The sequence below is a fragment of the Acanthopagrus latus genome, chromosome 23 (genome assembly GCF_904848185.1).
Source record: "Acanthopagrus latus isolate v.2019 chromosome 23, fAcaLat1.1, whole genome shotgun sequence".
Classification (NCBI taxonomy): domain Eukaryota; kingdom Metazoa; phylum Chordata; class Actinopteri; order Spariformes; family Sparidae; genus Acanthopagrus; species Acanthopagrus latus.
In genome coordinates, this window is record NC_051061.1 from 10,398,036 (window position 1) to 10,425,509 (window position 27,474).

At 46.0% G+C, this 27,474-nt stretch overlaps 1 protein-coding gene across 23 annotated transcripts in view; it reads right to left on the minus strand.

Annotated features, from left to right (window-relative positions):
* Positions 1-587: 587 nt before the first annotated feature.
* cacna1aa (calcium channel, voltage-dependent, P/Q type, alpha 1A subunit, a) overlaps positions 588-27,474 on the minus strand; it is an 82,351-nt gene continuing 55,464 nt past the window's right edge. For 5 of the 23 annotated variants that reach the window (XM_037088672.1, XM_037088685.1, XM_037088683.1 and 2 more), the window contains 17 exons: positions 25,687-25,689; positions 23,953-24,069; positions 23,700-23,765; positions 23,268-23,365; positions 23,028-23,178; positions 22,609-22,736; positions 21,131-21,227; positions 16,041-16,155; positions 15,442-15,549; positions 14,288-14,391; positions 12,405-12,520; positions 12,173-12,305; positions 9,284-9,397; positions 7,824-7,862; positions 4,794-5,010; positions 4,357-4,640; positions 588-2,292 (listed from right to left, as the gene is read on the minus strand). In XM_037088672.1, coding sequence (XP_036944567.1) covers positions 1,474-2,292; positions 4,357-4,640; positions 4,794-5,010; positions 7,824-7,862; positions 9,284-9,397; positions 12,173-12,305; positions 12,405-12,520; positions 14,288-14,391; positions 15,442-15,549; positions 16,041-16,155; positions 21,131-21,227; positions 22,609-22,736; positions 23,028-23,178; positions 23,268-23,365; positions 23,700-23,765; positions 23,953-24,069; positions 25,687-25,689 — 2,709 coding nt within the window. In that variant the 3' untranslated portion in view covers positions 588-1,473. Of the gene's footprint in view, positions 2,293-4,356; positions 4,641-4,793; positions 5,011-7,823; positions 7,863-9,283; positions 9,398-12,172; positions 12,306-12,404; positions 12,521-14,287; positions 14,392-15,441; positions 15,550-16,040; positions 16,156-20,007; positions 20,105-21,130; positions 21,228-22,608; positions 22,737-23,027; positions 23,179-23,267; positions 23,366-23,699; positions 23,766-23,952; positions 24,070-25,686; positions 25,690-27,474 lie in introns of all 23 variants that reach the window. The other 18 variants (XM_037088691.1, XM_037088679.1, XM_037088675.1 and 15 more) reach the window with 12 other exon arrangements.

The window sequence follows — 27,474 nt, forward strand, 5'->3', positions numbered from 1 at the left end:
ACCGCATCAATCATATCTTTTACCCTGCTTCCCAGTGTATCATTTAGGAATATCACCATAGTTACAAAAAGTTACTTCCACAGAAAAATATGTGCAATTCCAGTTGTATCAGTGGCAGGCATCTGGCACGGAACATACAGACAAGCAAGCAAAAAGTAATCATTTCTTCCTTTTACATTAAGATACAGTAATTATCCAATCTCCCTATAGCCTTCTGTCACATTAGTGTAAATGAAGGTACAGAGAGAGGAATGTCATACAGAGAAGAGAGAGAAAGAGAAACAGAAATCCATTTGTACTCAAAAAAGAGAGAAACCCTAAAGACCACAACAGAAATGACAGAGTAAAGTTTCCCCCCGCATACAGTAGATTCTCATTGTTGCTATTATTATCATTTTTTTTTTTGTATCATTCATGCAGGACTCCACAGGGTGTACAACTCCGCAAGTCTAAAAAACGAAGCTGTGTGGGGTGCAACAGAAGATTCAAGCTTCAATGTTTTGAAGAAGTAGAAGAGGAGGAGGAGGAGGAAGAAGAAGCAGGAATAGAAGAAGAAATACTGCAGAAAACAGTTATTGGTTTGCTTGTTTTTTTTTTTTGTTTCTGAAACCCAGCTCCACTTTTTTTTGTTTTACTTCTCTCGCACGTCTTGTGTTGAGGTTGGTTAAACTGTTTGTTCTCTAGGAGGACGGTGTTCTCCGGGGATATGGGATGAACATCCCCAGCACACCTATCCTGTCCTTTAGACTTCCACTGACGGACTTGTCAACCCCGTGCAACAATCCCCAACTCTCCCACCCACTTAGCCATCTCACCTCATACAGGCGGAGGGCTCATTGTCAGTTTTGTTCTTATTTAAAAACACAGATGATAAAACTCATCAATATTCAACTGGTGGCTGGGAGGGTTGGATTTGATTCTTTTTGCAGCCAACTTAACTGAAGTTAGCTTCGAGAAGCAAAAGAAAAAAAAAAACAGTGGTCGTTCTTTTGTCTCTGACTGTAAAGTGTCTTTTGTCGAGTCGCAACTCTTGACATCTTGTAAGTGGCTGTAGCTCATTGCCAGAGGCATAATTTAAGACACACAAAGACTAGTGTCCGTTACCCCTCCTGCTTGCATCCTTAAAAACTGCAGTTTGAGGTTGGTCTTATTTGGCATCAAGAGATGAATGCAACAACAATGCAAGCAGAACATGGAGGTGGTTTGTTATCTCCCCGCTCACCACTTGTTTCTCCAGATCCTGACTCAGCATTCTTGTTTCATCCCTTCCTCCTGACACCTGTCCCGTCATCTAGCAGACTGTCTCTGGGACATGCCAAGCAGTGAAGGAGAGGAAAAAATTGAACAGACGAGAAAGAAAGAATTGTGGTTTCCCTTGGCAGTCAGTGCTCTAGTTCAGAGCTTCCTATCTTCATCTCTGGTCCATCTATCAATTCTTTTTCCTCCTTTATGCCCCTCCCCCATCCCCAGAGGCTAGCACCAGTCGTCGTCCTCCGTCTCACAGTAGGGTTCGTGCAGGCCCTTGCGAGGACCCCTAGGATGCCCAGCTGGAGGGGGTACCTTTTGAGGCCCAGTATGTGGGGGTCCATGGAGATGTGTGGAAGGTGAAGAAGAGCGATAGCCATTTGGTAGGCGGCGCTGGGCAGCAGGCTGCATCTGGCCCTGTATAGGCCCGGTCAGGGCGGTGGTGGGTGGAGGCGCATGGTGGGCAGTCCTAGGTGAGGTGCGACTGGGCTGTTGGTGGGGCGGTGGATGAGGGTGGGGGTTGTTTACAGGGTGTGGCTGGGGTGGGGGCAGAGGATGTGGGTTATGTGGCTGTGGTTGTGGAGGAGGTGGCAGTGGATGGTTGACCAGGGCATGAGGGTGGGGGTTGCCACCCGGCATGGGACTCTGCTCATAGGCAGGTGGTTCATGGTGGGGCTCATAGTTGTGGTACTCCTGGTTGTAGAAGCATCCATCCCCTTCCATGGAGCCACCTCCTCCACCCATGTCTCCCCAACGAGGCGGGGGATGATGACCCTGGCGGGGTGGGCCATGGTGGGCAATTGGGAGGCCAGCAGGGGGAGGACCCTGACCTTGGGGAGGCTCAGGAGAAAAGTGCCGGGGGGCTGGGGCTGGGGGTCGGCCCTGTGGCCCCCCAGGTGGTGTGGGCATGGCCTTACGGACTACAGGGGAGTAGGTAACATGGGGCCGGGGTGTTGCGGGGGTCTGAGGCAACTGTCGACGGCCTCGACGTGGAGTACTGGTCCCCGAGGTTGAGGGGACAGGACTTCCGCTGACCGAACTACTGCCCTACACAAAAAGTGAAATAAAGCAAATAAAAAGAACGAACCACAAATTCAACGACAGAACATGTAGAATAAAGAAGAAGATGGGAAAGATAGAGTATAAAACAAATACAGAGGGAAAGAAAGAATGCAAGAGAGAGAGGCGGAAAGAAAACCAGAGAGTCCAGATAGGAAAGCAAGAAAAGACAAGAACAAGAACCACAGCAACAATAAGAGTAAAAGCACCAGTCATAATGTACGTGGAGTGGAGGAGAGTAAGGCAGAAATGAAAGGCATCAAAAAGTAACAGAGCAGAGGATGTGGATAAAAAGATGAGATTCCAAACAGCACCATACATAGAGAAGCAACATGTCACGCAGATGAGAGAAAAAAAAAAGACGACAGGAGAAAAGAAGGGTAAAGGGTTGATTTCTGGAGCAACAAATGTGGTACAGGGTAAATATGGTGACTAAACATACATAAAATGTGCTTGGTTTTAAATTATTGGGAGGGAGCTGTGTGACACATCGATCAGCCACAACATTAACAGGTGAAGTGAACAATATAGATCATATCATTACAGTGCAATGTTCTGCTGGGAAACCTCGGGTCCTGGCATTCCTATGGAAGCCACTCGACATGCACAATCCAACCAAACACTGCAGTAGTGCACCCCGTCATGGCAATGGCACTCTGCAATGACAGTTTATTGTGCACTGCTATCGGGGTAGCATTCCCAAGTCTGGGCAAGATCCAGCCCACCAGAACAGAATAACTGTGATCCAGATTTGGGGGCTGTTCTGGTTTATTCGATTTGCTCTTGGCTGACATCTGCTTGTAGCTCAGATCTGGCAAACGGAAGCCGACCATCCAAGTGCCATCATTCCATGTGGTATGTGGGCTGGATGAGGGTGCCATCGAAACAGTTTTTCTATCTGGGTTGCCACGACGAGGTGTACTTCATCTGCAGTGTTGTTTGGATGTATGGTGGGTGTCTAGTGGCATCCATATGAACGGCAGGACCCAAGGTTTTTCCAGAAGAACATTGCCTTTGCAACAAGATGATCAATGTTATTCACCTTACCTGTCAGTCCTTTGGATGTTTTGGCTGACTGGTGTATGTGCGCAACATATTCTTTTATAACATGAGGACAAAAATTCAAATGGAAGAAGACAAGTCTTCCCCAATTTATCTTCCTTTGCAAAACCTTTCAAGTGACAATATAAAACTTCACTGCATAAGGTTGAATGTTGTGCATCACAGAAGCTTTTCAGCAAAGGTAGATCAGAGATTTTTTGTTTGTTTGTTATTTCATTAGGAAAAAGTATTTACTATACTAAAATATAGTAGGTTAAGTGTTTGCAAAAGGATGCTATAAAAGGAAAGGCAGTGGGAGGAACAGTCCAAAAACATTTAGGCAGGGCAGGTAGGGGCAGCAGACAGGTACTCAAATATACATTTTAAATGCATATTTGTTTGTCGCTGGAACAGTGACTTGGGAACAGTGACTTGATAACAGTGACTTCATTTAACAAACATTTACTTGTATTCACATGGTTATACCGACAGTAATGAATATGTTTGTGTGCATGTAGTCAACATATACATATATGAATGTACATAAAGGACTCGTACTCTCGATGCCATTTTCAACGAAACTCTGAGTTGTTGATGACAACAACACGATTTGGCCTCTAATTTGAGGGCAGTCTTAAAAAAATAGAAGAGTGGTCCTGTAATAACACAAGATGTTTCTTTGTCACTCTGTTATTAAATCAAGACCTTCATGTTTATACTACTTTTCACTGCCTTATTCAGAGGTTTTCAAAAGAGATCTGATCGACACTTGGTGTTCACAGGTGGTAATTTGATCATTCAATTAACCACATCAGGGGAACTTTTTTTATTGCAAAACCACATCAGGTGCCCAACACGGCATCATTGGTTGATTGCACCATTTAATCAAACTAGAGGCCCATGTCTTATACTTTCAGCATAACACTAAGCATATGTTTATTCAACTGCATTTTGTACAAGAAAGCTTCAAGCCTGGACACGCTACATGCACACTGGTACCCAGAAGCCCACCTGTCTGTGTGTCAAGCATTCCCGACCCTCGCTGGGCGATCTTGACCAGCGCCGGTCTCTTTCTCTCTCTCTCTCCCGGTCGTGATCCCTGTCACGTGAGTGCCTGTGACCATACTCCCCCCCTCGCTCTGCTACATAGCGTTCCTTGTCCACGGAGCCGTGGTGGTGGTGATGATGGTGGTGGTGCTTACGGTCTTTGGACCGGCCGCGATCTCTGTCACGATCCTTGTCTTTGGATGTGAGGTCGCCTGACTGGGTGGTTGTGCTTAGGTCTGTGCCCAGGCCTGATGGTGGAGTTCATTGGAGACATTATTGACATTAAGTGAGGTGAAAACTCTAAATATTGTAAGTGCATTACGTAACAATATGACATCAACACAACACTTCAAAAACACTAAGAAGCAGAGATGGGACCGAGTCTTTGTTATAATGTATACCTGTGTCAGCCTCTGTGTAACGACAGAGGGACCTCTCAGATGCTCGATGGCCCCGGTCTTTTCGCCGGTGCCCATGTCTGGAAGACCTCCCTTCTTCAGGTATCACCCGATCCATATTGTAGTCGTCTGGCCCTCCTTTGTCTCTGTGGCCGCGCCCAGACCGGCTGTGGCCTAGCGACGAGGCAGAGCGTTTCATGGGACTGCTGTCATTGATGGTCTGAGAGAGAAAGAGAGGCCACCAAGAAGGCGAGGGGGGAGAGAAAGAGAAAGATGCAATCGATTCCTTTGATTGATGCGCTGGTGTTTTCTGTGAGCTATTGGGTAAGAGGCACTATGTGTATGTGTGTGCATGTATGCATGTGCGAATGGAATAATGTTTTCTTGAACTTGAATGATGAAAGCCCGCCCGCCTGCCTCCAACATTCCCATCCCAAAAAAATCATACACCCCGACATCAGTAAAAATGTCCCAATCATGCTTCCTCAAAAATATACACACTGTATACAGTTAATAGAGCAGGGGTCGGCAAAAAGTAGTCCATGGGCCAAATGTGACCCCCCTCCAAAAATAATCAGCATTTTTCAAGTCCACTGTGGACAGATGAAACAATATACAGTATGTATCCTGTATAAATAGAAACACAATGATCTCAGTTTCCTAAATAGTGTTCAAAATCATCCCTCGTTCTGCACCAGGCTGCTAAACAGGTAGAAAACATGCCAGATAAAGTTAACAGAAAACACTTAAACACTTAACAATTAAAATATAATAACGTTGTTAAATAAACATAAATATTTATGGCAGGATTATATTCTTTACAAATCCTGTGTAAAATATAAATGAAAAAGAAACATTAATTATAATTTGCTAACTTTTTTTAATACTGGATGAAAAAATAGTAATACGAAAATTCAACTGTCAATTGTCAAAGCTTGGCTAATTCTAACCAACGGGTGGACTGTAACACCAGCACAACAGTGTTTTGAATCTTTATGTTTCCAGTTCACACCATTCTCTCAGGTCTTCACCACACCTGTCCTGGCTCCCCAATAAAAATCATGGAGGAAAACTGCCGCTGGGCTGAAAACTACATTGATTGCCGACCCCTGTTACAGAGGACCTAAAGAAGGATACATAAAAAGTAAAAAGAAATCAAATAAAAGAGATGATGGCAAACAGCCATGCCTTCCATGCGTCTGTAACTTGCTTTGTAAAAAGGGGGATAGAAGAGTCAGTATGACTTGCAACCGTCCTCCATCCTCACCACCCATGAACCCCTGAACATGACACATTCCAGGCTGCACAGAACTCCTCTGTTTCTGCTCTGTTTCAGCGTGCTTTTCTTCCAGCCATGCAGGTACATAGGGGTTGTCCTGAGTCCTCTACCCACATGAGAACTTCCACCTGCAGTGCTGAGGCCTCATGCTCTGAGGCGGGACAGCAGGACAGAGCCTATGGGGCCACGAGTTGCTGACCTGGACATGTTAACTCGATCAGGCTATTTCAGTGCTAGATCCTTTTTGGCAGCTGAGCGGGCCAGTTTCTTGTGTATTAGAGAAATCAGCTGACAAATGACAGATCGCCAGATTGTCTGGCCTCAGAGGAGTAGCACTGAGAATCCCAACCACATATGCATTCACACACACACATACCCATTATGCTCTCATTGTTAATCACACACACACAGGCACACACACATAAACACATACTGCCTTAAACGCATTTCAACAAATTTCTTGCAGGGCTCGAGACTAACAATGTCCCGACTGGCTACTCAGCGCAAGAACTATGAAAAAATCTAGCGTGCTGAAATCTGCAAACTCACTACTGATGGGGGGCGTGCTATTATTTTCCCCCAAATAATGCTAGGCAACATTGTGAACTACAAATGTTTGGCTATGGGATCTAACAGCTAATAAGCTAATGACACTAACAGCTAACGGCGCTAATAGAGGTAATGCAACTAATACCTAATTGAGCTAGTAGAGCTAATGGAGCAAACAGCTAATCGAACTAATGGAGCTTACAGAGCTAACAGAGATAATAGAGCAAATTTAGCTAACAGCTAATAGCGCTCATGAAGCTTACAGTTAATAGAGCTAATGGATCTAACAGCTAACAGATATAACAGCAAATGGAGCTAATGTAGCTAATAAAGCTAGTAGATCTAATGGAGCTAGTAGAGCTTCATAAGCTAATAGAGCTGCAGAAGCTAACAGCAGGACTGATTCTCAGTTCAGAACAACATGGCGTTGAACAGAGAGCTGCAGATCAATTTGACAACATGTCAAGTTTCCGGTGAAATAAATGTACTAGTACTTCAACTCAGTTCAGTTTGGAGCTATGCTATTACTTATGGCAAATATAGATAATAATACATTTTTGGACCAAATTACATACATTTTTGATTTTAGGATGGTGTACATTCAATTCGGGACACTAAAATTATTTTTGAGGGATGGTTGGACGGTGGTGATAAAAGTTAGTCTGGAGCCCTGATTTTCTTGCATGCAGGTGGGTAGGTTGGAATGGAGACTCAGACACGGATGGGAAAACATGGACAACATCATCGTGGACGAGCACACAGGCATGAGGAAATGGAGCAACAAAGCACTAGCAGCAGCAACAGCAGCAGCTGAGAGAGAGGGAGAGAGAGAGAAAGAGAGGCCACGAGACAGTGTGGCGTGAGTGTTGAGGACAACAGGGGACGTGCAAGAGTTCAGCCCAATTCCAAATCCAACTACGTTAGAAAAGAAGCGAAGGATGCTGGGATTTGTTTGAAAGTTGGGCTGGGATAATGATTTGGTCATCATGCCCAAAACACCCCCCCAAAAAATGTCCAAATAGGTTTTAAAGGAAAACCCCTGCCATGATAAGGACACAACATGGGGACATAATGGATACGAAAAAAAAAAAAAAAAAAATTAAAAATGTGTGAGTATGTGAGAGTGAAAGAGAGAGAGAGAGAGAGAGAGAGAGAGAGAGAGAGAGAGAGAGAGAGAGACGAGACAGGGAAGACAGGGTACATACACTTAGGGTACTGCCACGTTGTTTCCCTCTCCTCCGCTGCTGTATGAGCACAGAGAAGACACACACAGAGCCACAGAATACACCAAAGGTGTGGTCACACACGGAGCAGAAAGGGAGAGAAGTAAGGGAGACATCAGGGATGGATTGATACACAGTGCAAAGAGAAAAGGGGGGTACAGAGGAGTACGGGTAAAAAAAAAACCAAAGAGATTTAGGTGGAGGCTCAACCCAAAAAAATAGATGAGGTGCCACAGAGGAAATAGAGAGAGAGAGACGGAGAGAGAAGGAGGGACAGAGAAAGAGAGTCTGATTAGACACCGAAGCAGCAGTGAAGGTGGAAGAGAGACACTTACCACAGACACTGGGCGGTGCGCGCCAAAACAGGGTTATACAGTATAGACAAGGTCACCATGAAAATGCTCAATCAACGGCACCACGGTCACAACAGCAATGGCGACAATCGGCAAAATACACGTACAAATGGATATGCATAGTCTCACACGCGCACGCACACACACACACACACACACACACACACACACACACACACACACAGACACACACACACACGGACAATTACATTCAGACGACAGTGTGACAGAAACAGTGTGAGTTTCAGGGCACAGAGGACAGTGAGAGCACAGAAAAAATGCAGAGCACACACAACCACACACACACACACAAACACACATCTGTAATACACAATTTTGTGCAGGTCCCAGTCCTGGTTGAAAAAAACAATGCCCCCCACCACCCCCGAAATTCCAAAAGAACTCAGCAGAGTCAAAACCTCTGATAGGAAGGAAGACACAGTTTAGCAGAAAAAACAACAGCAAAAGATAAATAAATCTTGACAAAAGAAGAGGAAATAATGGAGGGCAAAGAAGTGTGTAATCTGTATGTATGTGTGCACATTTGTGTTTAATAAATATGTTGTGTGCATATGACAACCAGAGCACTCACTGGGATATGAAACAATAGAAAATGGATGAGTGTGTTTTGGATGGAAACGGGGGAGCAACACGGTTAAAAACCTGCATGCGGGTGGAGGGATGAGAGGAAGAGCAGAGGACAACAGTAGAAGAAGAGAAGAGGGGCAGAAGGTCTGACCTTGCCTTGCTGTGGTCCTCATGAATTCAAGATTGGAGGGTCAACATTTCAGCAAAACATTTCAATGTTTTCACCCGAAATATCGTCATGATTGGATGGCTTGTTTACTGGTGACTCGTGGCTCACCTACGGAAAATTTCCACCTTTGCACCACACACGTGGCAATGTGCTTTTGTGAATGTGGCCTCCATAAACATCCGTCCCCAACGCGGATTCGAGTAACCACAGCAATACGTCTTTGAGCAACAAGTCAGACCTCTGAGAATATGATCCTTCGAACAAAAGGAGATGGGGAACAGAGAAAATGGGGGAAATAGAGAGAGAGTGGAAAAGGTGAGAATGCTGCTCACTTGGTTGTCGCCTGGGAGGCGGGGCATGGAAGCGGCCCTGCCATGGCCTTCCATTGGTGGAAAGTGCTCAGTATCCGAGTAACCATCCTGCCCCATCTCTCTCATCTCTACCGTCTGTAAACAGAGCAGGAGAGCAGGAGATGGGTGTGACGGCTGCCATGAAAACTGACAGGGAGTAGGGGGACAGGTGGGAGAGTTTGTTATCCAAAGAAAGCAGAGAACTGAGGGTCTCAGAGAGGGAAAAGTAGTCAGTGGGAGAATTTGGTGAGTGTGTGTGTGAAGAGGGACTTTACCTTTCTTTCTTTCTTTCTTTCTTGTTTTAGTTTTAGATGACTTGCGATGATTGAAAAACAAAGGAATCGGGTCGTTTGGGTCTTAAGTGGGTTTATTAGTATGTGAACATACTCCGAGCAAAATCTAGTTTTGTGTCTGCAGTCAAAAATGGAGCTGCAAGCAAATGCAAAGATGCTTTCAGTTAAATGGCATCGGCGCCTAATGGAGGAGCTTGTGAGTCACTGCCGGACTGAATCTGAGGGGAGGCGCCGTAACACACAAGCGATGATGCTGGCCAGGTGCAGGCGCTGATACACTGCAGGCACTAAATTAGAAAAATAATACATATTTTGTGAAATGGAGGAGTGGAGCAGAATTTGGCATCTGGTGGCCTTACCCCCCTCTTTAGCTACACTGCTAAAGTTTTATTCCAAGGGCTGGGCGAAAGACTGACACGACACCTGTCATGAACATGAATGAGTCTGAACATTTAAGACATTATGACAATGTCATCGGGTGTCATCGGGTCACATTCAATGCCAAGTTGACATTGTTTAGCAGCCCCGACACACCAAGCTGACACCAATGAAGCAGCTGCAGTGAAGACTGACTGTTACGTCGCCTCACATCTCCTGTGCCCTGACGATGCCTAGTGGACGACTGTTGACCTGCTGGGCCTGAATACAACCTGTCATAAACATGTCACTGCGGTACTAATCATCAAACTTAAAGAAAGCATTTAGTAACATTACATTAAATTGTCGCGTGTTGCTGGTTTTGTCATTGGTTGTCACGACACCATGAAAATGATGTCGTGAATATGGATCTTGGGCTCAGCTGCTGGTACGAAGTATCATTTAGCGACATTACGCTGTCAAATGCTTTTGTAACAGTCTTGGAAATAACCAGTGAATGCAGCCGGACATGTCACCAGGACAGAGCACAGCATCTGGCTCTGATGGAGGCGAGCTGGAGGAAAAGGAGTAACAGTACCAAAGTGGCTTTCTTGCTGGGTTTGGCTCAATATGAGCACTGGCTCCGCAGCTAACGAAGCTCCCAAGCTAAAGGCAGCTAACTACAGTCAGCTTACTTTAGCAACCAGTAAAATGCCGTAAATCACCTTCAGTCTTCGCTTTCATCAAAACGGTTACAAGATTTAATGATATCTTAATGAAGTCTGAACTGTGCCTCTTTTCTTGAGGTTTAATGTAATGCTAGTACATAAAGCGAAACTGTTTGATTTGATAACCGGGCCTGCTATGACATGTTTATGGTTATGTTGTCTTGGTTAATTTCAAGTGCCTCCAAAGTGACGGGATGAACCTTGGCGACAGCGGTAATAAACTTTCATAAAGTCTCATTATGTTCATGATAGGTGCCGTGTCAGACTTCTACACACCCCCCTTCAAATAAAGTGTTATGAAGTGTTATCAAGCACACTTAAGTTTAAGTTTCAATCAATAGCTGGGATGGAGGGCCAGCTATTTCATCACGTAAACTTAAATTAATCTTATAAAGCCCAGACACACCAATAAATTCAATTATATAACAACTAATAAATCAATGCGCATTAGGCTAGAAAAGTGCAAAACCACTCATAGCATGTGCTTGCAGCTTATTGACTCTGCACATCCACTCTAGTCGTTTGTTTCCTGTACAGGCGTTCACATGTTGTCGCTTGTGCTTGATGATGCCATTTGCATTGAATCTAACTGACGTGGGACATCATTCAAAAGCGGTTTGAATGACGCCAACGGCCACTCTCTTCTATCCAGCTACTGCGTTTAAACTTCTCCGGACCTCTGTTGAATTGACATGGAGAAGCGGCTATGTTACGGGGCCGACGGGTGCGGAGACCCGTCAGGCCCTCCAGGAGGTCTACAAGCAGAGAGGTTTAACGGCATGAGGACAGAGACATGAACCACTCTGAAGACAAAGGCAAGATAGACTCTGAATGAAAATGATGAGGGAAAAACTCCAGTCAGATGAGAGGAGACAGGTTTGAGAGATGGAACTAATCAAAGGAAGGTTAAACGCAACGTGCCGGTGCTGACTGAAGAAACAGAGGTACTGTAAGAGCGATCGCAGGAAGTGAAAAAATGAACTGCCGGGCAGAAATTATAAAGGTAGTTAAGATTGGACAGTGCATTTGGGCCAAGGTGTCTGCAGATTATATACATTATCTAAGGAGAATGTTGGCTATTTTCAAGGTAGCATAGGTTTCAGAAAATATTGATGATACTAATACTGGAACATAGTGTTAAACATGAAACAAGAAGCGAGTCAATGCCCTGACCAACAATAGGTAGCTGTATTTTCCGTTTCACCCTCAGTTTTAATGAAGGGAGCACAGACCTCTGGGGGTTACGAACAAGGCTGCCACAGCTTTCCACAGAGACGGATTTGCAAGATCATAGTTCAGTTTACCATTTAAGTATCCTCAGTGGTTCTCTGGGCGCTCACTTGGTAGCAATGACATGGAAGTAGAAAACAAATGCTGAATGGAATCGGGCGTTTGTTCACACAAACTTGCCGTGCCGTCTGTTTCGTGTGTGTTTTGTGCTGTAAAGTGCGTGGTCCTCGGTGTGTGCATGTGTCTGCGTGTGACCTCGCTACCTGAGAGTTGGTCATGCTTCCCAGGCCGTCCTCAGGGTGTCCCTCGGGACTCCAGCTGCCGACCTTCTGCGACATCTCCTGAGCGCGAGCCGTCACCCATGAGTGGCTCTCCGGAATCCCGCCCTCCACCGGCCTAACACACACACACGCACGGTGTCACAGACACGCCTTCCTGAACTGCTTTCGACAAAACCGACCTCATGCAACGCACTGCCAACAACGTCCAACTCACAGGCTGTTGACAGTCTCGGCCATCTCAGGTGGAGGGAGGGCGTTTTTAAGTCCCGGACCCCCGTCCTGGGTGGGGGAAGGCGGCTCCACGCGCTGAAACAGTAATGGCGTTCGATTCTGTGTGAGATATACAACATGGCCGTCGCCAGATATCAGGCAGACTGACAGGGAAATGGAGGGAAAACGGGCAGAGCAGGTACAGTGGGCATGTAGAGAGGGGGCTGTCGGCTGAAGCGAGGCGAGGCAAGAGAGGTAATGGAAGAGGAATAAATGGGGGGAGTGGTCTGACTCTTGAGCAACTGATGCCCAGCAGCTAGCAGGAGAAAGAGATGGATGGACTAAAGAGTGCATGGTGGGACCTGGAGACCCCCCCTGTCCAGGACTTTAACCATTCGGAGTGAGGGTCAGGATCAAAAGGAACGATCAGCAATCATTCTGGGTTTCATCTCAGGCTAGATCTAAATACTGCAGTATTGATACAAAAATAATAAAAGCAAACAAAGCAGACAGAGGGGCCTTGTTCATAGGAAGGATAGAGGACATGGCAGATAATGCACTCCAACAATCCTGTGGAGGGGAACATACAGCAGGTGAGATACAGGATGCAGGACAGAGGCTACATTCATTTCCATTCATTAAGCAGATTAGTCACCTACTTTTTAACAGCGCTACCTCAAAACCTCTCACAATTTCGTTCCCCCTGCCTTTATTCAAACCCCAAACCTCCTCTCTATCTGTGCAAGCACGGAATACAATGTACTGGTAAAGTACAATATGCAGAACATATAAAAAAAACTTTCTGATTGCTGCGCTAATGACATTTTTATTGGATCACGAAACGCCGCCGCCCCAGTCGAGACGGGCGGCAGTCTACAATGCGGCAGGAGGACTGAGAGAGATGATGTAGAGTATGAAAGTATAGAACAATGGGAGTGTGGCCAGGGGAAGGAGGAGTTTCTCCCTGGAAGTGGTGCATGAGAAAGCAAAAAAAAAAAAAAAAGAAATAAGGGTGAAGGAGGTTCGCTGATGACACGTTCGACACGTGCACTGATAAATCAGCTTGATGAGTCTCCCCAGAAGCATGCAGCTCTCCAAATGTTTATGGTCCAAGCTGGCTGCATAAACCCATTAGAGACCATTAAATTTCTGCTCTGATATCATCTTATGATCTCAATCACCAAGATGAAATACAGCAAAATTAAAAGCGTTCTCTCCTTTTTTTTTTTTTTAATGAGGGACGGCGTGCTGACTGAAGGGGGGTAGGTGCGGCAGTATCGTGATGCAAAATCTAACAGTCCAAGGTTACAAGCAATGAGTGAGGAGGTACGGTAAGTCTTTACAAGCAGTCGACACGGGAGAGGAATCGAGCTCGGCACATGGAGCTGTCATATCACCATGATCGGGGTGAGGGCTGTGACAACCAAAACCCTGCAGTCTCTGCTGGCGTCTGAACGGCTAAGTGACTGCAAACACGTCGGTGTAGATCACCTACTAATTCAGCGTTTGGAAAATTTGTGTGGAAAGCACACCTCTCCTTGTGAGAAACGCGCTTGCATAACACCGACGTTACAGATACTGTAAGGGCAAGAGGTACCAGACTTTGCCCACCAGGTGGCAGCAGATTTTACTGTTGGAAAAAGGAGCACTCACGGGAGATTGCGATAGAGTGCTAGATTTCTGTGTTCACCCCCCTGCATGCCTCTTTTGGATGACTGAATGAGGACCCTGGATCTAAACCAAGGTTGTCACAGCCCGGTCTTATATGAAGGGAGCTTACAGCCCCGCAGCCTTGATTTCAGTGCGTCAGTCTGCCTTTGACTTCAAAAGGGTCGGATGCAGGTAGAGCCGAGTGCTTTTTTTTTTCTCTCCTTCAGACAGCAGTACCTGCTCATCACGGAGAGCCTGCGAGCGCTTGATCTTGCTCTGCCGGTAGTACTCCATGATCATCATGGCAGCGTAGATTTTCCCCACCGTCAGGTCTGTCGCTGCTGAGAGAATGACAAGTTACCCTGCAAGATTAGACCCTTTGGAATGGACCCTGAGCGCGAGGAATGGTAGAAAGGGGGTGAGGCATGCACACACAAGAAGACAAACACATTTGGACTCTTACACAGACACAAACACAGAGCAAATAGTCTTTTCACAGACAGATTGATTTTCTTTCTTTCTTTCTTTCTTTCTTTCTTTTTTAAAAACTTATTTTAGTTTCACTCTATAAAGCATTCGTATCCGTCACAGTTAAGTCTTGTCGTCAAAGCATCTCGTCGTGGCGTAAAATCAAACAAGAAAGTCAGTCGCTCCAGGAATCTGCAATCATGTGATCGCAGGACGCAGCACAAATTTAACCATGCCATTTAAAAAAACGAAGGAGAAAAAGAAGGAAAAATAGCTTTTTTCTTTGGACGTGGTTACAATAAACACATTTCCTAGCTCCGAGCTATTTCAAGAGTAACTTTCATGCATTTCACGAACTAAAACAACTTCATTATGCAACTAGTGCGTTAGCACCTGTGCATTAGTTCTCGATTGATAACACGGGAAAATATTCAGTATTTTCTTATGAGCCCAGCCAGCCATTTAGCGTATGTAGCTGACCGCCCCTGGAGTGAAAAGACGTCTATAGAGAGTTGATCTATAGTAGGCACCCTCTGATCGCAGGCACAGTGAGCAGGGGAAGTGTTGGGGTCTGGGACTTGTGCTGTGTCTGTTCTGGGGGAGTGTAGCTGATAGAAAAGAGGAGCTTTGAGCGAGTGTGTGCAGTTGATTTGCGTCTCTCATGCAGCCTGTGCTTCGTCAGTGCCTCTGTTGGTTTCTCCTGGTGCTCGCATGTGATTGCAGATATGTGGGTGAGGATGTGTGTGTGTGGCGGGGGGGGAATAGGGTGCCAGCTGTATCAGAGGGTGCAGCAGTGAGAGAGACTGGCTGAAAGAAGCGGACCTCGGGTGGCGTGAACAGAGACAACGTTGGAGCACTGGGCGGCACCGGGCGGCTGCGTCCGAGCCGCACTGCTGCGCCCGAACCCACGCTCTGCAACTTACACTTGTGCGGCGTCACCAGCAAATCCAGGGTCTTCTGGGAGAGGTTGGGCCAGATCGCCATCATCTCCTTCCTCAGCTCGGCGTCCATCTGGTGCTTGTCGACACCGCCTGGGCAGATTCAGCAGACGCGCGCGTGCACACACATACACATGCGTAGAAAAATGGACATCCATGCCCAAGCACATTGGCACATTCAGACACATCAGCCCACGCAGAAATTGGTATATAAAAAAATAAAGGTTTATTAACACACACACCAAACCATTCACACCCATTCAGATTAAAAGACAAAAGGACACACAGACGTGAAAATGAAGACAAACAGAAGAAAGATCACGTCGTTAGTGAGGTCATGATAACAACACCGACAACTGTACACAGGTAATTCAGTTTTTAAGCTTGAAGTGACAGAACCTCGACTCCACAGGATCTCAACCTTCAGCCTCGCACACTTACGCACGGGATCTACCGCCACAGAATGCACATTGCACTTAAGCTACAGAAGGGGAGGCGTCAGTGCTGCACTACGAGGGGGAAACAGGACAAAAAGAAGAACAAGTGTGAAAATCAGAGGAAAAGAAGTAAGAGGGATTCCAAACCTTCCGTACCCTTGGCGATCTTGATGTCCAGGGCCGTGCGGATCAGGGCCATGAGGGTGGAGTTGAAGTGGACCGTGTTGTCATCGGCCACGGGCAGATCCATGCGGAGCAGCCTCTGCAGGGGGAGAGCCAATCAGGGCGAGCAGTGAGACAACTGGGAAAGTCGGCCGGTGTGTATGTGGAACCTCCAGGTGAGCGAGGGGAGGGGAGGGGCAGGAAGGGGAGAGGGAAGGGGAGCGGGGAAAGGGAGGGGATCGGGTTGAGGAGGTCGAAGGAGCTGTGCATAGCATCTGTAGCAGGCCCTGACTGTCTGCCCTTAACAAACGACTCACATTCAGCTACGGTGTCGAATTAGGCATTCACAAATTCACAAGTGGGTGTTTGCAAATTTTTAGCTATGTGAAGGAACCTGTGAGTGCAAAGGTGTTAAATCAAGACCTACTTCTCGGATTCATCCCTCTATGTATGGTATACATTCACATATTTCATAACCGTTCTGTTGTTTGTTGACATCTAGAAGACCTCACAGGTCGGTCAAAGTGGCGATCTTGAGCCTCCAGTGAAGAAACAGGGGGACAGGCTGAGCGGCAGCTACCACTATGCAGAGCTCCCCCTGGGGGGTTGGAGGTTCACAGTGAAAACAACAGAGACCACATGATCAACCAATAAACCCAGAGCAACCAAGGGACCTGTAGAAGTAAAGGGCGACCCTTTGGTTTTCATTTATTGGTTCGATCCTGCGCAGGTCTTGTTGGTTTGTAATTCAAACAGACACCACGCAAGACACACACCAACTCACGGATGACAGAGTGACGTTCGTGTGTGTTTGGTGACAGAAGAAGGCGACATCCCAGACATGCAGCATATCATGCCCCCCCCCCACATCCTGATTAAATGCCTCTCATCAAAATGTTTTTTGTTTTTTTTATCCCCCCCCCCCCGGACCCTTCTTGCACATCCCACCCTCATGCGGCATGCAATGCACACGCAATATGCCTCACAGGACAAGCAGCTGCGCAGCCTTACACAGAAAGCATCCTCTGTTGGCGACATTAAAAATGAGTTTTGTGGGGGTTTTTTAAACGTGGCCGTTACTGGACGGAATAAGAAAATTTGTAGGCGATGGGGCTTGGTTGAAATGATAGAGCGCCTTGCTCTATCGCTAATTATCTGATGTCTAGTGTGTGAGAAATGGGCACAGACTTGGAGGGTTAATAGGTGAGAGAGAGCAGCATTCTGCGGAAAAAAAAGGAAGAAGAAACAGAAAAAAAAGGAAATGGCCACCGTGGAAGTGTGGTGCTCGTGACTGTCGAGGAAACATGGGGTGAAAAGGAAATGTTTCTCCTGCCCGAAAAAGAGACGCGTGCGAGTTGAAAGGGAAAGCTTAAAAGAGAAGGAGATGAAAGAGGAGTAAATCAATAGGTTAACAGGTTGTGAGTGGAGCACGTAAAGAGAGAAGGTGACCAAAAAAAAATAGACAAACGAGAGACAAAGCAATGCAAAGAAAAAAACGGAAAAAGGAAATAGAAACATCACCACACGTAGTTGGCTGTGTCTGTAAGAAAGCGGTCCTGCCTGAAGGCTCTGCTGTCTCTCTTCGGGGACAGAGAAGATCGAAAAGGTAAAAAGCAGTGGAGCTAAGCTGGGTCATTGTTCTGTGGACTGGTTGGAAGGTCAAAGGTGAAGGTTTCTCTCATTGGCAAAGGTGCTTCGAGGAGAGCGGGAGGCGGGAGGTAAAAGGGCGTAAACACAGAGAGAGTGACCTTCTTAGGGGAGCTCTGCCCAAACCATGAATGTGAAGCATGTCAGGTTGTTTCGGCAGCGGAGGGGGGGGTTCATGGATCTATCTTTTAGTTCAGGGAGGAGGCTTTTAGGGAAAAAAATACGATTGAGGGTAAAACCAAAAGGATGAGGAGAGAAAGAGGTTGGGGTTAAAAAATAAAAATAACACATGATTAATTGAGAAAGAGGCAGAGCTAGAGGTGCAAAAGCCTGGGTCAAATGTTTAAATCCACACAGGGAGAAACTTGTGTAATCATAAATAATCATATTCTTAACTGACATGTTATTTTTACCAACTTTCAATTATTTTTTTTTTTTTGTGACACATTATAGACTGCACTCGTATCGAAGCCCCATCCACATGGAACCGTGCATAGCGTAAAATTTGATCCCAGGTCTGCTGCAGAGGGAGGGGGGAGCTGGAGAAGAAGCGATGGTTGGCGATGGACTGATCTCCTGTGCCTACAGGCTGTTTGGCCGGCTGCCCCCTGAGGCACACAGTGATCTGCCGATGATGGTCCATGACACCGTCACGTTAATCGCACGAGGTGTCAGCGGGAACACGTGGTAACATAAAGGTCAATCTGTTGTTATCATTCCGCATGTTTTGTTTGTTTCTTTTCTTATTCTGATAACAGTTTCTGTGGATTTAATTGCGTCTGTGCTGATTATATGACAGACGGGGGTGGGGGGTCTGCGCACAGGGTTTGGATGGCGGTGGTAATCGGCCATGCAGAAGGCAGGTGGGGGTGGGGGGTGGGGGGGGGGGTGTATATGTGCAGGGAGGGGGAGCAATATGCAGAGATGAAGGTGGGGGGGGGGGGCTGGAAACAGAATAGAACTGCATTGACGACAGAACCAAAGGACAAAGAGAAGATTGGACTTGCAGATAGAAAAAGGCTGCTCGGGGGCTCGGAGCTGCTACGTGAAGGGTAACGGAAAAAGAACTGCTTGAACCAAAGGCTCTCTGAGGAAAACACATCACTGACACAAGCCCTTCTGCTCTCTCTACCATTGGAAATAACAGATAATATCCACGTGTAGGTTGATGTGACTTCGTTCTGTTGTGGGGTTTTTTGTGTGCATACGTGTGTGTCTGCCCCATCCACAGGACGGAACGAGGAAGAGGACGTTAAGTCTGGCGGACCTTCCAAGCCCTGCTGCACACGCATGTTTACGCATGTAAGAGAGTGTGCTTAGCAGTGCCTATATGAGTGACGTGTCATTTAATTTATATATATTTATATATTCTTTTGTAGTTTTTAGAGATGAGCCAGTACACCATCATTTGTATCTACTCAGCCAACTTAATTACCTGCGTCCATATCCGTACTCGAAATGGGTTTAGCTTTAAACGCAAGTGGGGGGACTAATTCGAAATTTTGTTACAGAGTTTTCAGGTTCATATTTTTACTTTGGGTTACTGCTAGGCTAAGTTTACGTGCTTCAATACTAAAAAAAAAACACACATCAGTGTTTTCATACTGTATTCTATAACACAGTACTCCCCTCTTTCTGAAACCCTTTGTTTTAGCTCCTGTCTCTTTAAGGCAGTCTGCTCTGATTGGTCACCTCACACACGCCTGAGCCTACAACGGCAGAGTAGCTGCATTTACCGACGTGGCGTTTGAGGAACGGTGAGTCCGCCACCCTGCAAGGATTTCATCACGAGTATGGATACTGACACATTTTACTTAGATGATACTTGAAAAAAGTGCACTGGATATTCGTTTCAGCTGAGTACTTGCTCAACCCTAGTACTTATAAAATACACTTACTACCATCACTAACATGACATTATTGGTGATAATGTGCATGGATTTTGTGTGCTTGTGGAAGTGAATTTGTGTGTCCAACGTACACGGCGCAAACGAGCTGAGAAGGTCCCTCTTCTCGTCCCCTCCTGTGGATACACACCCCCGCCCTAATCCCGTCACCCTAGGTGTCTTGCGACCTCCACCCACCAGTCCCACACCATCACACAACGCCACAACACCGACCAGCCCACCCCCACTTTTCCACGAAGAAAGGAAGCAGAAACAGAACCAAAGGAACGACGACAACACTAAAGTTTACACCACGTTGAGCGCTTGGATCCCTGACCCCCGAAAAAAAAACCCTCCCGCCCCCGCCCCACTCGACACCCATAAGGAGACTCGGGTGAAGTTGTGGGGTCCTTTCTGACCTTGTAGGCCACCCGTGCTGGACACCTCTTCCCGAGGCCTAGTGGAGGGCACATGTGCCTCAGCATGTCATACATTTCCCTGCAACTGATCCTGCCACTGCATCATCAGCCAGTGCCACCACCCCGTTAACAAAAGCACAAAAAAAGGAGGAGAGAGGGAGAAGACGGGGGCAAAAAAAAAAAAAAAGCAGTCAGAGAGAGAGATTGATTAGGGTAGAGAGTTGAAAAGAGAGAAGATGAATCAAGGGATTGAAAAGAGAGAAGAGGGGGAGATAAAAAGTAATAAAAAAAAATAGGGAGACCAAAACAAAGTAAAAGAACAAAACAACAGAAAGACAAGGTTATTGGGCAGATTCGGAGAGACGGTGGCCATGTGGCTTCTCTATGAGCCGAAGCAGTCTCTAACAGTTGTGTCAAAAAAAGAGAGGGAGTAAATGACAGAAGGGGGTAGACAACAGGAGGATTGGAATTTGATGATGTTCTTTTGTGTTACCAGAAGACAATTCTGTGCAAGCAGGACATAGGTACGATAATAATAATAATGTGTGTGTTGGCGTGTGTGTGTGTGAGGTCTGTGCACGGGGCTGGGGAACAAGGCAGAGCTTGACAGGAGGCACAAAGCTGCTCCCGCCCACCCGGCCGAGGAGAGAGGAGAGGGAAGAGGAAAGGGTGTCAATGCAGTTTCTGTCTTTCCCCCAACCCCCAAAAACCAAGAACAATGCAACACTACAGTGGGCGACCGTAGCCTGCTACGTTATAGCCATGGCTCCACAGCAAGCAAAAACAAAAAATTAATATTCAGAAAAGAAAGAAAGAAAGAAAAAAAAGATTTGTGTTAAATCGTCTCAATGCGTGTTTTTTTTTTTTTTTTTTTTCCCATTTCACTCAGTGCATTTTCACATGCTTCTCTGGGTGTCTGCATTGTCCCGCACATTCTCTCAGCAGTTCAGAATGCAAGTCGATAATGGTGGAAAAGAAGTTGTAAAAAAAAAAAGAAAAAAAAAGAAAAAAGAAATAAATACAAAATAAATAAATAAATAAAGCGGCATTCACTCCATTCCTGGATGCTGTGGCTAGCAAAGTGAGAAGACTGAAGGAGATTTCGTTTGAATGGAAGTCAAACCTTGCAGGCCACCCTATGGGGGCATTTCTTGCCTAAGCCGAGAGGCGGGTCGATAACTCGTAATAAACTGTACATGTCCTTATAATGAATGCGCCCGCTGCAAGAAGAATACAGGGGAGTTAAGAAAAACACACACGCGTACACACGGGAAAAAAAACACACGCACGCACACACATCCAGAAAGAAGAGAGAAACACTGGGAGGAAGAGCACAAGATTTGACAAGTACACAGAAAATACTTTACAATATGTTCACTTGTAAGTAACACACTCTGTAGACACACCTGAATGCACCTATACGCACACACACACAAACTCCTCACTGTGTGGATGCGGTCCTTTGTCTTTTCCCTTACAGCTTCCCTCTCAGCGGTCCAACCCCTGACTACATGTGTGTAATTAGGGAATTGAGCAGAAAAGCATGTGCTCGGTAAACAGCTTAATGCCTAATAGCTACTTGTGGCGCGCAGACCCCCCTCCCTCTTAAGTATGTGTTCAATGTTCCCGCTTGTCTCGCCGGCGCCCGCGCCACAGTCGGCGCGACGCCGGGTTGCAAATGCAGCCTGCTAGTTTTCAAGATCTGCCGTGTGTTGGGAAAACACGTAACACTTTTGTACGTTTTAAAAGTTACGTGTTGATTTTCTAGGGTGCACAAAGCATGGAGTTTATCTGCAGTCGACTATCTAAGTAACTGTTTATCTTCCTTGCCTTCTCTTTCCTTTTCTTTCCTCGCTTCCCCTGCTTCGATCTGTCTATGTGCAGTCTACAGGACAGCAAAGAGGGCGACACACAGGCACTGGAATACAGATACCATTGAGCGTAGCATGTCTGACAGCAGACATTTAGACTACAGAGTTGAGACGGGGTAGGTTTTTCTCTTTTTCTTTTTTTTTTTTTTTTAGCAGTATGCAGATTCCAGGAGAGTAAAAAAAGGTTTCAGGAAGGGACGGGGGAGGTATTTTTAGGAACGGTTTTACAGAAAAGGAGGTAGGGAGGGAGGGGTTGTACGGTTTGAGAGAGATAACCAGATGCCTGATGAGGTTATGCTCAGGTCCGTTACAGCCCCCTTGCAGCTCTCTGGCGAGAAGTTCCTGCTCTGACTGTTCATTGTCTTTTTTCTGTCTGTCTGTCTCTACGTCGTTTTGACACTTTTTGCTGAAAATAAAACACAGGTCGGTGCATTGCTCAGGCCTTTCTCTGCGACGACAATCGTGTCAAAACAAGCAACGATCATAACAATAATCAGATTATGAGATACATTTCTGTAGGCATACAACAAAAAGTGTGACACGTTTTCATAGATATGACCTATGTGCCAAATGTACATCACTTCATAACTCACTTACATCTTGTTTCCACTGTGTCATTAGGTAATCATAAAAGCTGCATCGTGTCGCTGCATTCAGAGCCTGAATATTTAGCCTTGTGTTGTCAGTAGGTGCTTGCTATGCACCCGAGTGCATGCGTGTTGCCACTCACCATGCGGCGGGATCATACTCGGCCCATATCCTGACATACTCATCCAGGTGGTGAGGTCCCAGTATGGACGAATCTCTGGTTAGGTACTCGAAGTTGTCCATGATGACGGCCACAAACAGATTCAGCATCTACACACACACACACAGGCGTGCACAAGTCAACATTGAAAAATCTCACCCGACAAGAAAATCAATTCAAAACTAGTCGAATAAAATCATTGGTTTAATGATGATGACTGTATAGAAGAGCGCAGGAGACATCTGAGGGTGCCCGTCCACAGGTTAATTTTGATTTATAGTCTCATTTCACAAGAACGACATCATATCCATATATCATCCAGCTCTGATGCGTTCTATACTGTTACTGGATGGTAAAGCGGGGGCACGGTGCAGGTGCTGCGCCATGCAGCGTGTACTTGCCAAGAATGAGCAGAAGAAGATGAAGGAGACGAAGTAGAGGTAGGCGAACTGGCTGCCACACTCTGGATCCGTGTTCCCTGACTGGGGGTCGCACTCTTTACCCCCCAGACACGCCAGCATGATCTCGTGCCACGCCTCGCCTGTCGCACTCCTGAAACGCGACGAGGATAGACTGTCAAGTTTCAGGGTGGCTATGAAAACTACTCGAATGCTCGACAATACGTGTTCGGTCGTAATCACCTGAAGAGGAGCATGAGAGCCTGTATGAAGGTCCTGAAGTTGTTGTGCTCGTTGATGGCGCTGTCTCCGTCCTGCTCGATGGCGATATTCCCAAACAGCTGTGGCATACAAACACATTGTTAACACTTAAAAAAAGAAGCAGACTGTGACTATTCGCCAGATACTGGCCCTCTTTGCCACTGAAGCAGAGTTAATACTCTAAAACCTTCCGCTGCGCACACACACACACACACACACACACACACACACACACACACACACCACTTCCATAATCATCCTCCTCCTCCCGTTATGCACAAAATCCTTATGACCATTCTCATCATCCTCTTCTCCTTCTCTGCCTCCTCCTCCTCATCACCATTATCCTATAAAGCATATTTAATGCATCCCAAAAGCACTGTAGAGATCTTTCAGGTTGAGGCTCTCACCCACCTGCATCCCAATGATGGCGTAGATGAAGAACAGCATGGCAATGAGGAGGCAGACATAAGGCAGCGCCTGAGGAGAGACACACTCGGTGTTACGTCTGACACGTACGAGTGCACGGTGCGTGGCGTAGGACACTGCGCCTAGGCATCATACATGTGCTAACGCATATGTGTATTTCTTTCGAATTTACAACTGTGAATACATGCGACTTGTGTGTGTGTGTGTCTGTGTTAACGCTGCATGATTAGGCGTAAACCTTGAAGGACTGAACGAAGGTCCACAGCAAGATGCGGATGGTTTCTCCCTGCCTCAGCAGCTTGATGAGACGAGCCGCCCTGAACAGCCTCAGGAAGCTCAGGTTGATGAAATTGTTCTACAGTACGGCCACAACATAACCGCAGAGGAAGGGAGACAGGAAGACAAAGAGAAGACAGCGACAGAGGGGGTGTGGGAAGGATTAAGATTGAAAGTCCGAGATGGGAGGGTAGAGAAAAGCAGGAAAGGACACAAAGGAGGAGAGTGGGGAGGGGAGGGGAGGGATTTGGGGTTAGAATAAAGGGAAAAAGTAATTAGTTTTTTTTTTGTGCAAAGCGTGCAAACAATTTTCCGTAAGACAAACAAAACATAAAGAGTAAGACAAAATAAAATGAGAGGAAAAACAGTCAAACTGAGGGAGATTCAAACTCAAATGAAAGAATCGGGAGCCAAACAAGTCAAAGCAAACCAAACGCAGCAAGGCTCCGACAAGCTTTTTCATAACCAGTCAGTTAGACGAAAACCAAACCAAACAACACAGGGGGAGAGGAAGTCATCCAAATCTAACTAGTTTCATCCAATTGGGGTTACATAGTAGTAGTAATCGTGGTAGGAGTGGGTGAGTAGTTCAAGTGCAGGGATGTCAGGACATTTCCTTGAAAAGACAACCAAATGCACTAATTCTCTCAAGGCAAAAATATGCAACATTTCAATATGAAGCAAGCCCACAGCATGCGGATGTGCACTTATACGAGGCAGGCCGGGGGGGAAAAAAGCTAATGGCAGCTGACGCGCCGTCTGAAAGGGATTGGCTGCCAAAAGCCACGCGACATCCTGTGGTGATGTCACAGCCCAGTAACAGCCAAGAGAGTGGTTGAAGGACAAACCAAGGTCATCAGGAGAACGTCTATAGGTCCGTTTGCTTTCAGGCTCAACCAATGTGATTTACGTGCCTCAAAAACTTTGCGCTAAAGTTGAGCATTTACATTTACTTGCACATAGCAATCTCAATTGATTTGGAGTGATACGGACATTCGTTTGCATTTGCTGCATTAGAAATACAAATGCAATTTGCGCCAACTTGGCAATGCGTAGCTCTTCAACCACACTGCGCAGTAAAGAACGAAAGACTGACGCTGAAGTGCGACTGAAGTGAGACTTGAAGTGCTCAAAAGGGACTGACAGCAGGCACATGCAGGTCCTATCCACAATAGTGTTTGTGAATCTGTGTGTGTGTGTGTGTGTGTGTGTGCGCACGTGTGCGAAAATAAAGCGTTCCTGCCAAAGACATGCAAGGGGCCGCATGCATCACTTGTTCCTCTCTGCCAGGGGGGCAAAGCTTTGGATTCACTCTGCCGTTACTGGAAACACTCTCCCAGTCACTGTCATACGTGTGTGTGTGTGTATGTGTGCATATCATGAAAGGCTAATCTCACTCTGTAGATACAGCAGTCTATTCCAGTGCATACAATCCTGCCCCTTTTCAAAGTGAGCACTGGTCCTAAAGCATCTACAGTACAGTACAGTACGGGTCGTATCTATGACGCATGAGTCGACAGTGACTGGTCGAGAGAGGTTAGTTAGACTCCGCAACAGATGGACATTTCACAAATTTAGAGCTCAGTTGGGGGTTTATTGGAGGGGGGAGGGAGGTTGCAGGGTGTCAAGCAAAAATAACATGCACACTGGAGTTAAAAGGGATGCAGTAAAATAAGATCTCCAAAAAATTACAAACCATCTACATGTGGATGTTGCAGACATATGGTTTATAGCGGCAAATTTTTGGATTTTTGGTTGGTTCGGAGAACAACCAGAGAGATTGACCAAGCCGGTTGTCATGGGTGGACACAGAGGATTCATAGTGCATTTTGATTGGACGGAATCGCAGGAAGTAGTAGTTGTTGGGGGGGGGGGTAGAAGAGGGGGGCAGGGGGGGCGGGACGAAGTAGATTACAGTAGATCATCGTTAAGTTTGTGGAAGATTTAAAGAAAGCATGTGAAAAGATAAAAACAAGAAAGAAATCAACAGTCAATACAGAGACAGGTTAGCACAGCAGCAGGTTTCTGTCTGCAGATCATTATTATTATTATTAATTTTACATCCATATTGCAGGGATACCAAGGATCAAGACTGTTGGAAAATGTATAGATTCTAAATGAATAAACGTGTCAACATTAAGACCAATTGGTCAGCAAAATATGCACCAGAATCTGGGCTTGGATCCTCGGTATTCCCGTCTTTAATCAGACAGAACTGGTAGGCAAAGTGTGGAGCTCACAGCATTTGAACGGCTGTGCAGCACTCGAAATACGGTCTCACAAATACAAATTTGGCGTTCTTGGGTGCACATTTTCCACCTGCTTTGGAAACGAAGCTATCAAAGAGACTGAGACATCTCTTGAATAAACTTTGTGTATTTCAGTCCTACCAGGTCTACCTGTAAATCTGCAGGAGATCAACACTTGAGACTATTAAAGCGCGTTCGTACGGAACATGAGGAACATTTTCACCTCGCCTTATTCTAGCTGGTTATTGGCTCTGAACTGTGGAGGACCGAGACCGCCCAAATCAGAAATAGCTAAATATATAAATGGCTCAATAAGTAAATATGTTGAGCCAATTATTTATTTATTTGGCAGTTTCAGTCCTCCATCAGTAAAGCCTGGGGACAGGCATGAATAATTTTGCTCTAGTCGAAATATTTCCGAAGTGTGACGTGACCTCTTGCATCCTCACATTGAAGGTGTGTGAAAATCACGTCTCCTCATGTTCTGTCTGAACGCACTTTTAGAATCATTTCTGAAAACATTTTCATTCATTATTATTTTCTTTGTTTTTTTTTGATGACACTCTCACCAGACATAAGCACTTGCACACGCATCAACACTTTCTTGGCCGCATGTTACCTCATTCTGATAAATAAAACCACTGTTTTTTGAGCGGTGGTCAGTGTGAATTTGCTTTCAGGTGATAACGATGATAATGAAGTGACCTCAGGCAGCCATACTGGACATCTACATGGCTTGAAAAGCCCAGTTCTAACACTACATTCCATTTCTGCCTCTAAAACCTTCACACCTTTCAGTGATGATTGGGTGTACCTACGTTACGTATTGGTCATATAACGTGAAAGTGTCATATTGGTGCTTTTAGAGCTAACCAATTTGTGAGAATGCTCACTTTCAGCTACACTGCTAAAGAAAGCTTTCATGTATTTAGTTTCTAGTCCTGGTCTAGTTGTTTAAACTGTCTGTGCACAGCCAGGTGTCCGACGGACCTTTAAGACTTCAGCTGTAGTGTTTAACAGATGCGCGATGTGACGCTCTGCAAAGCCCTCTATTGGCCTACTGAGATGCAATCTGATAATCTGACTGGCTGCTTGGGGTTTGCTCGCAGAAGGCTGTGCACTGGCTGACTGCAGAGCATCAGCATGCTTCCTGCCTCGCTGTCCCGCTGTGGTGGCTCAGCGCTGGCGAGCCGGAGTCTGGTTCGCTCCTCGTCCCACCAACTGGGACAATTATA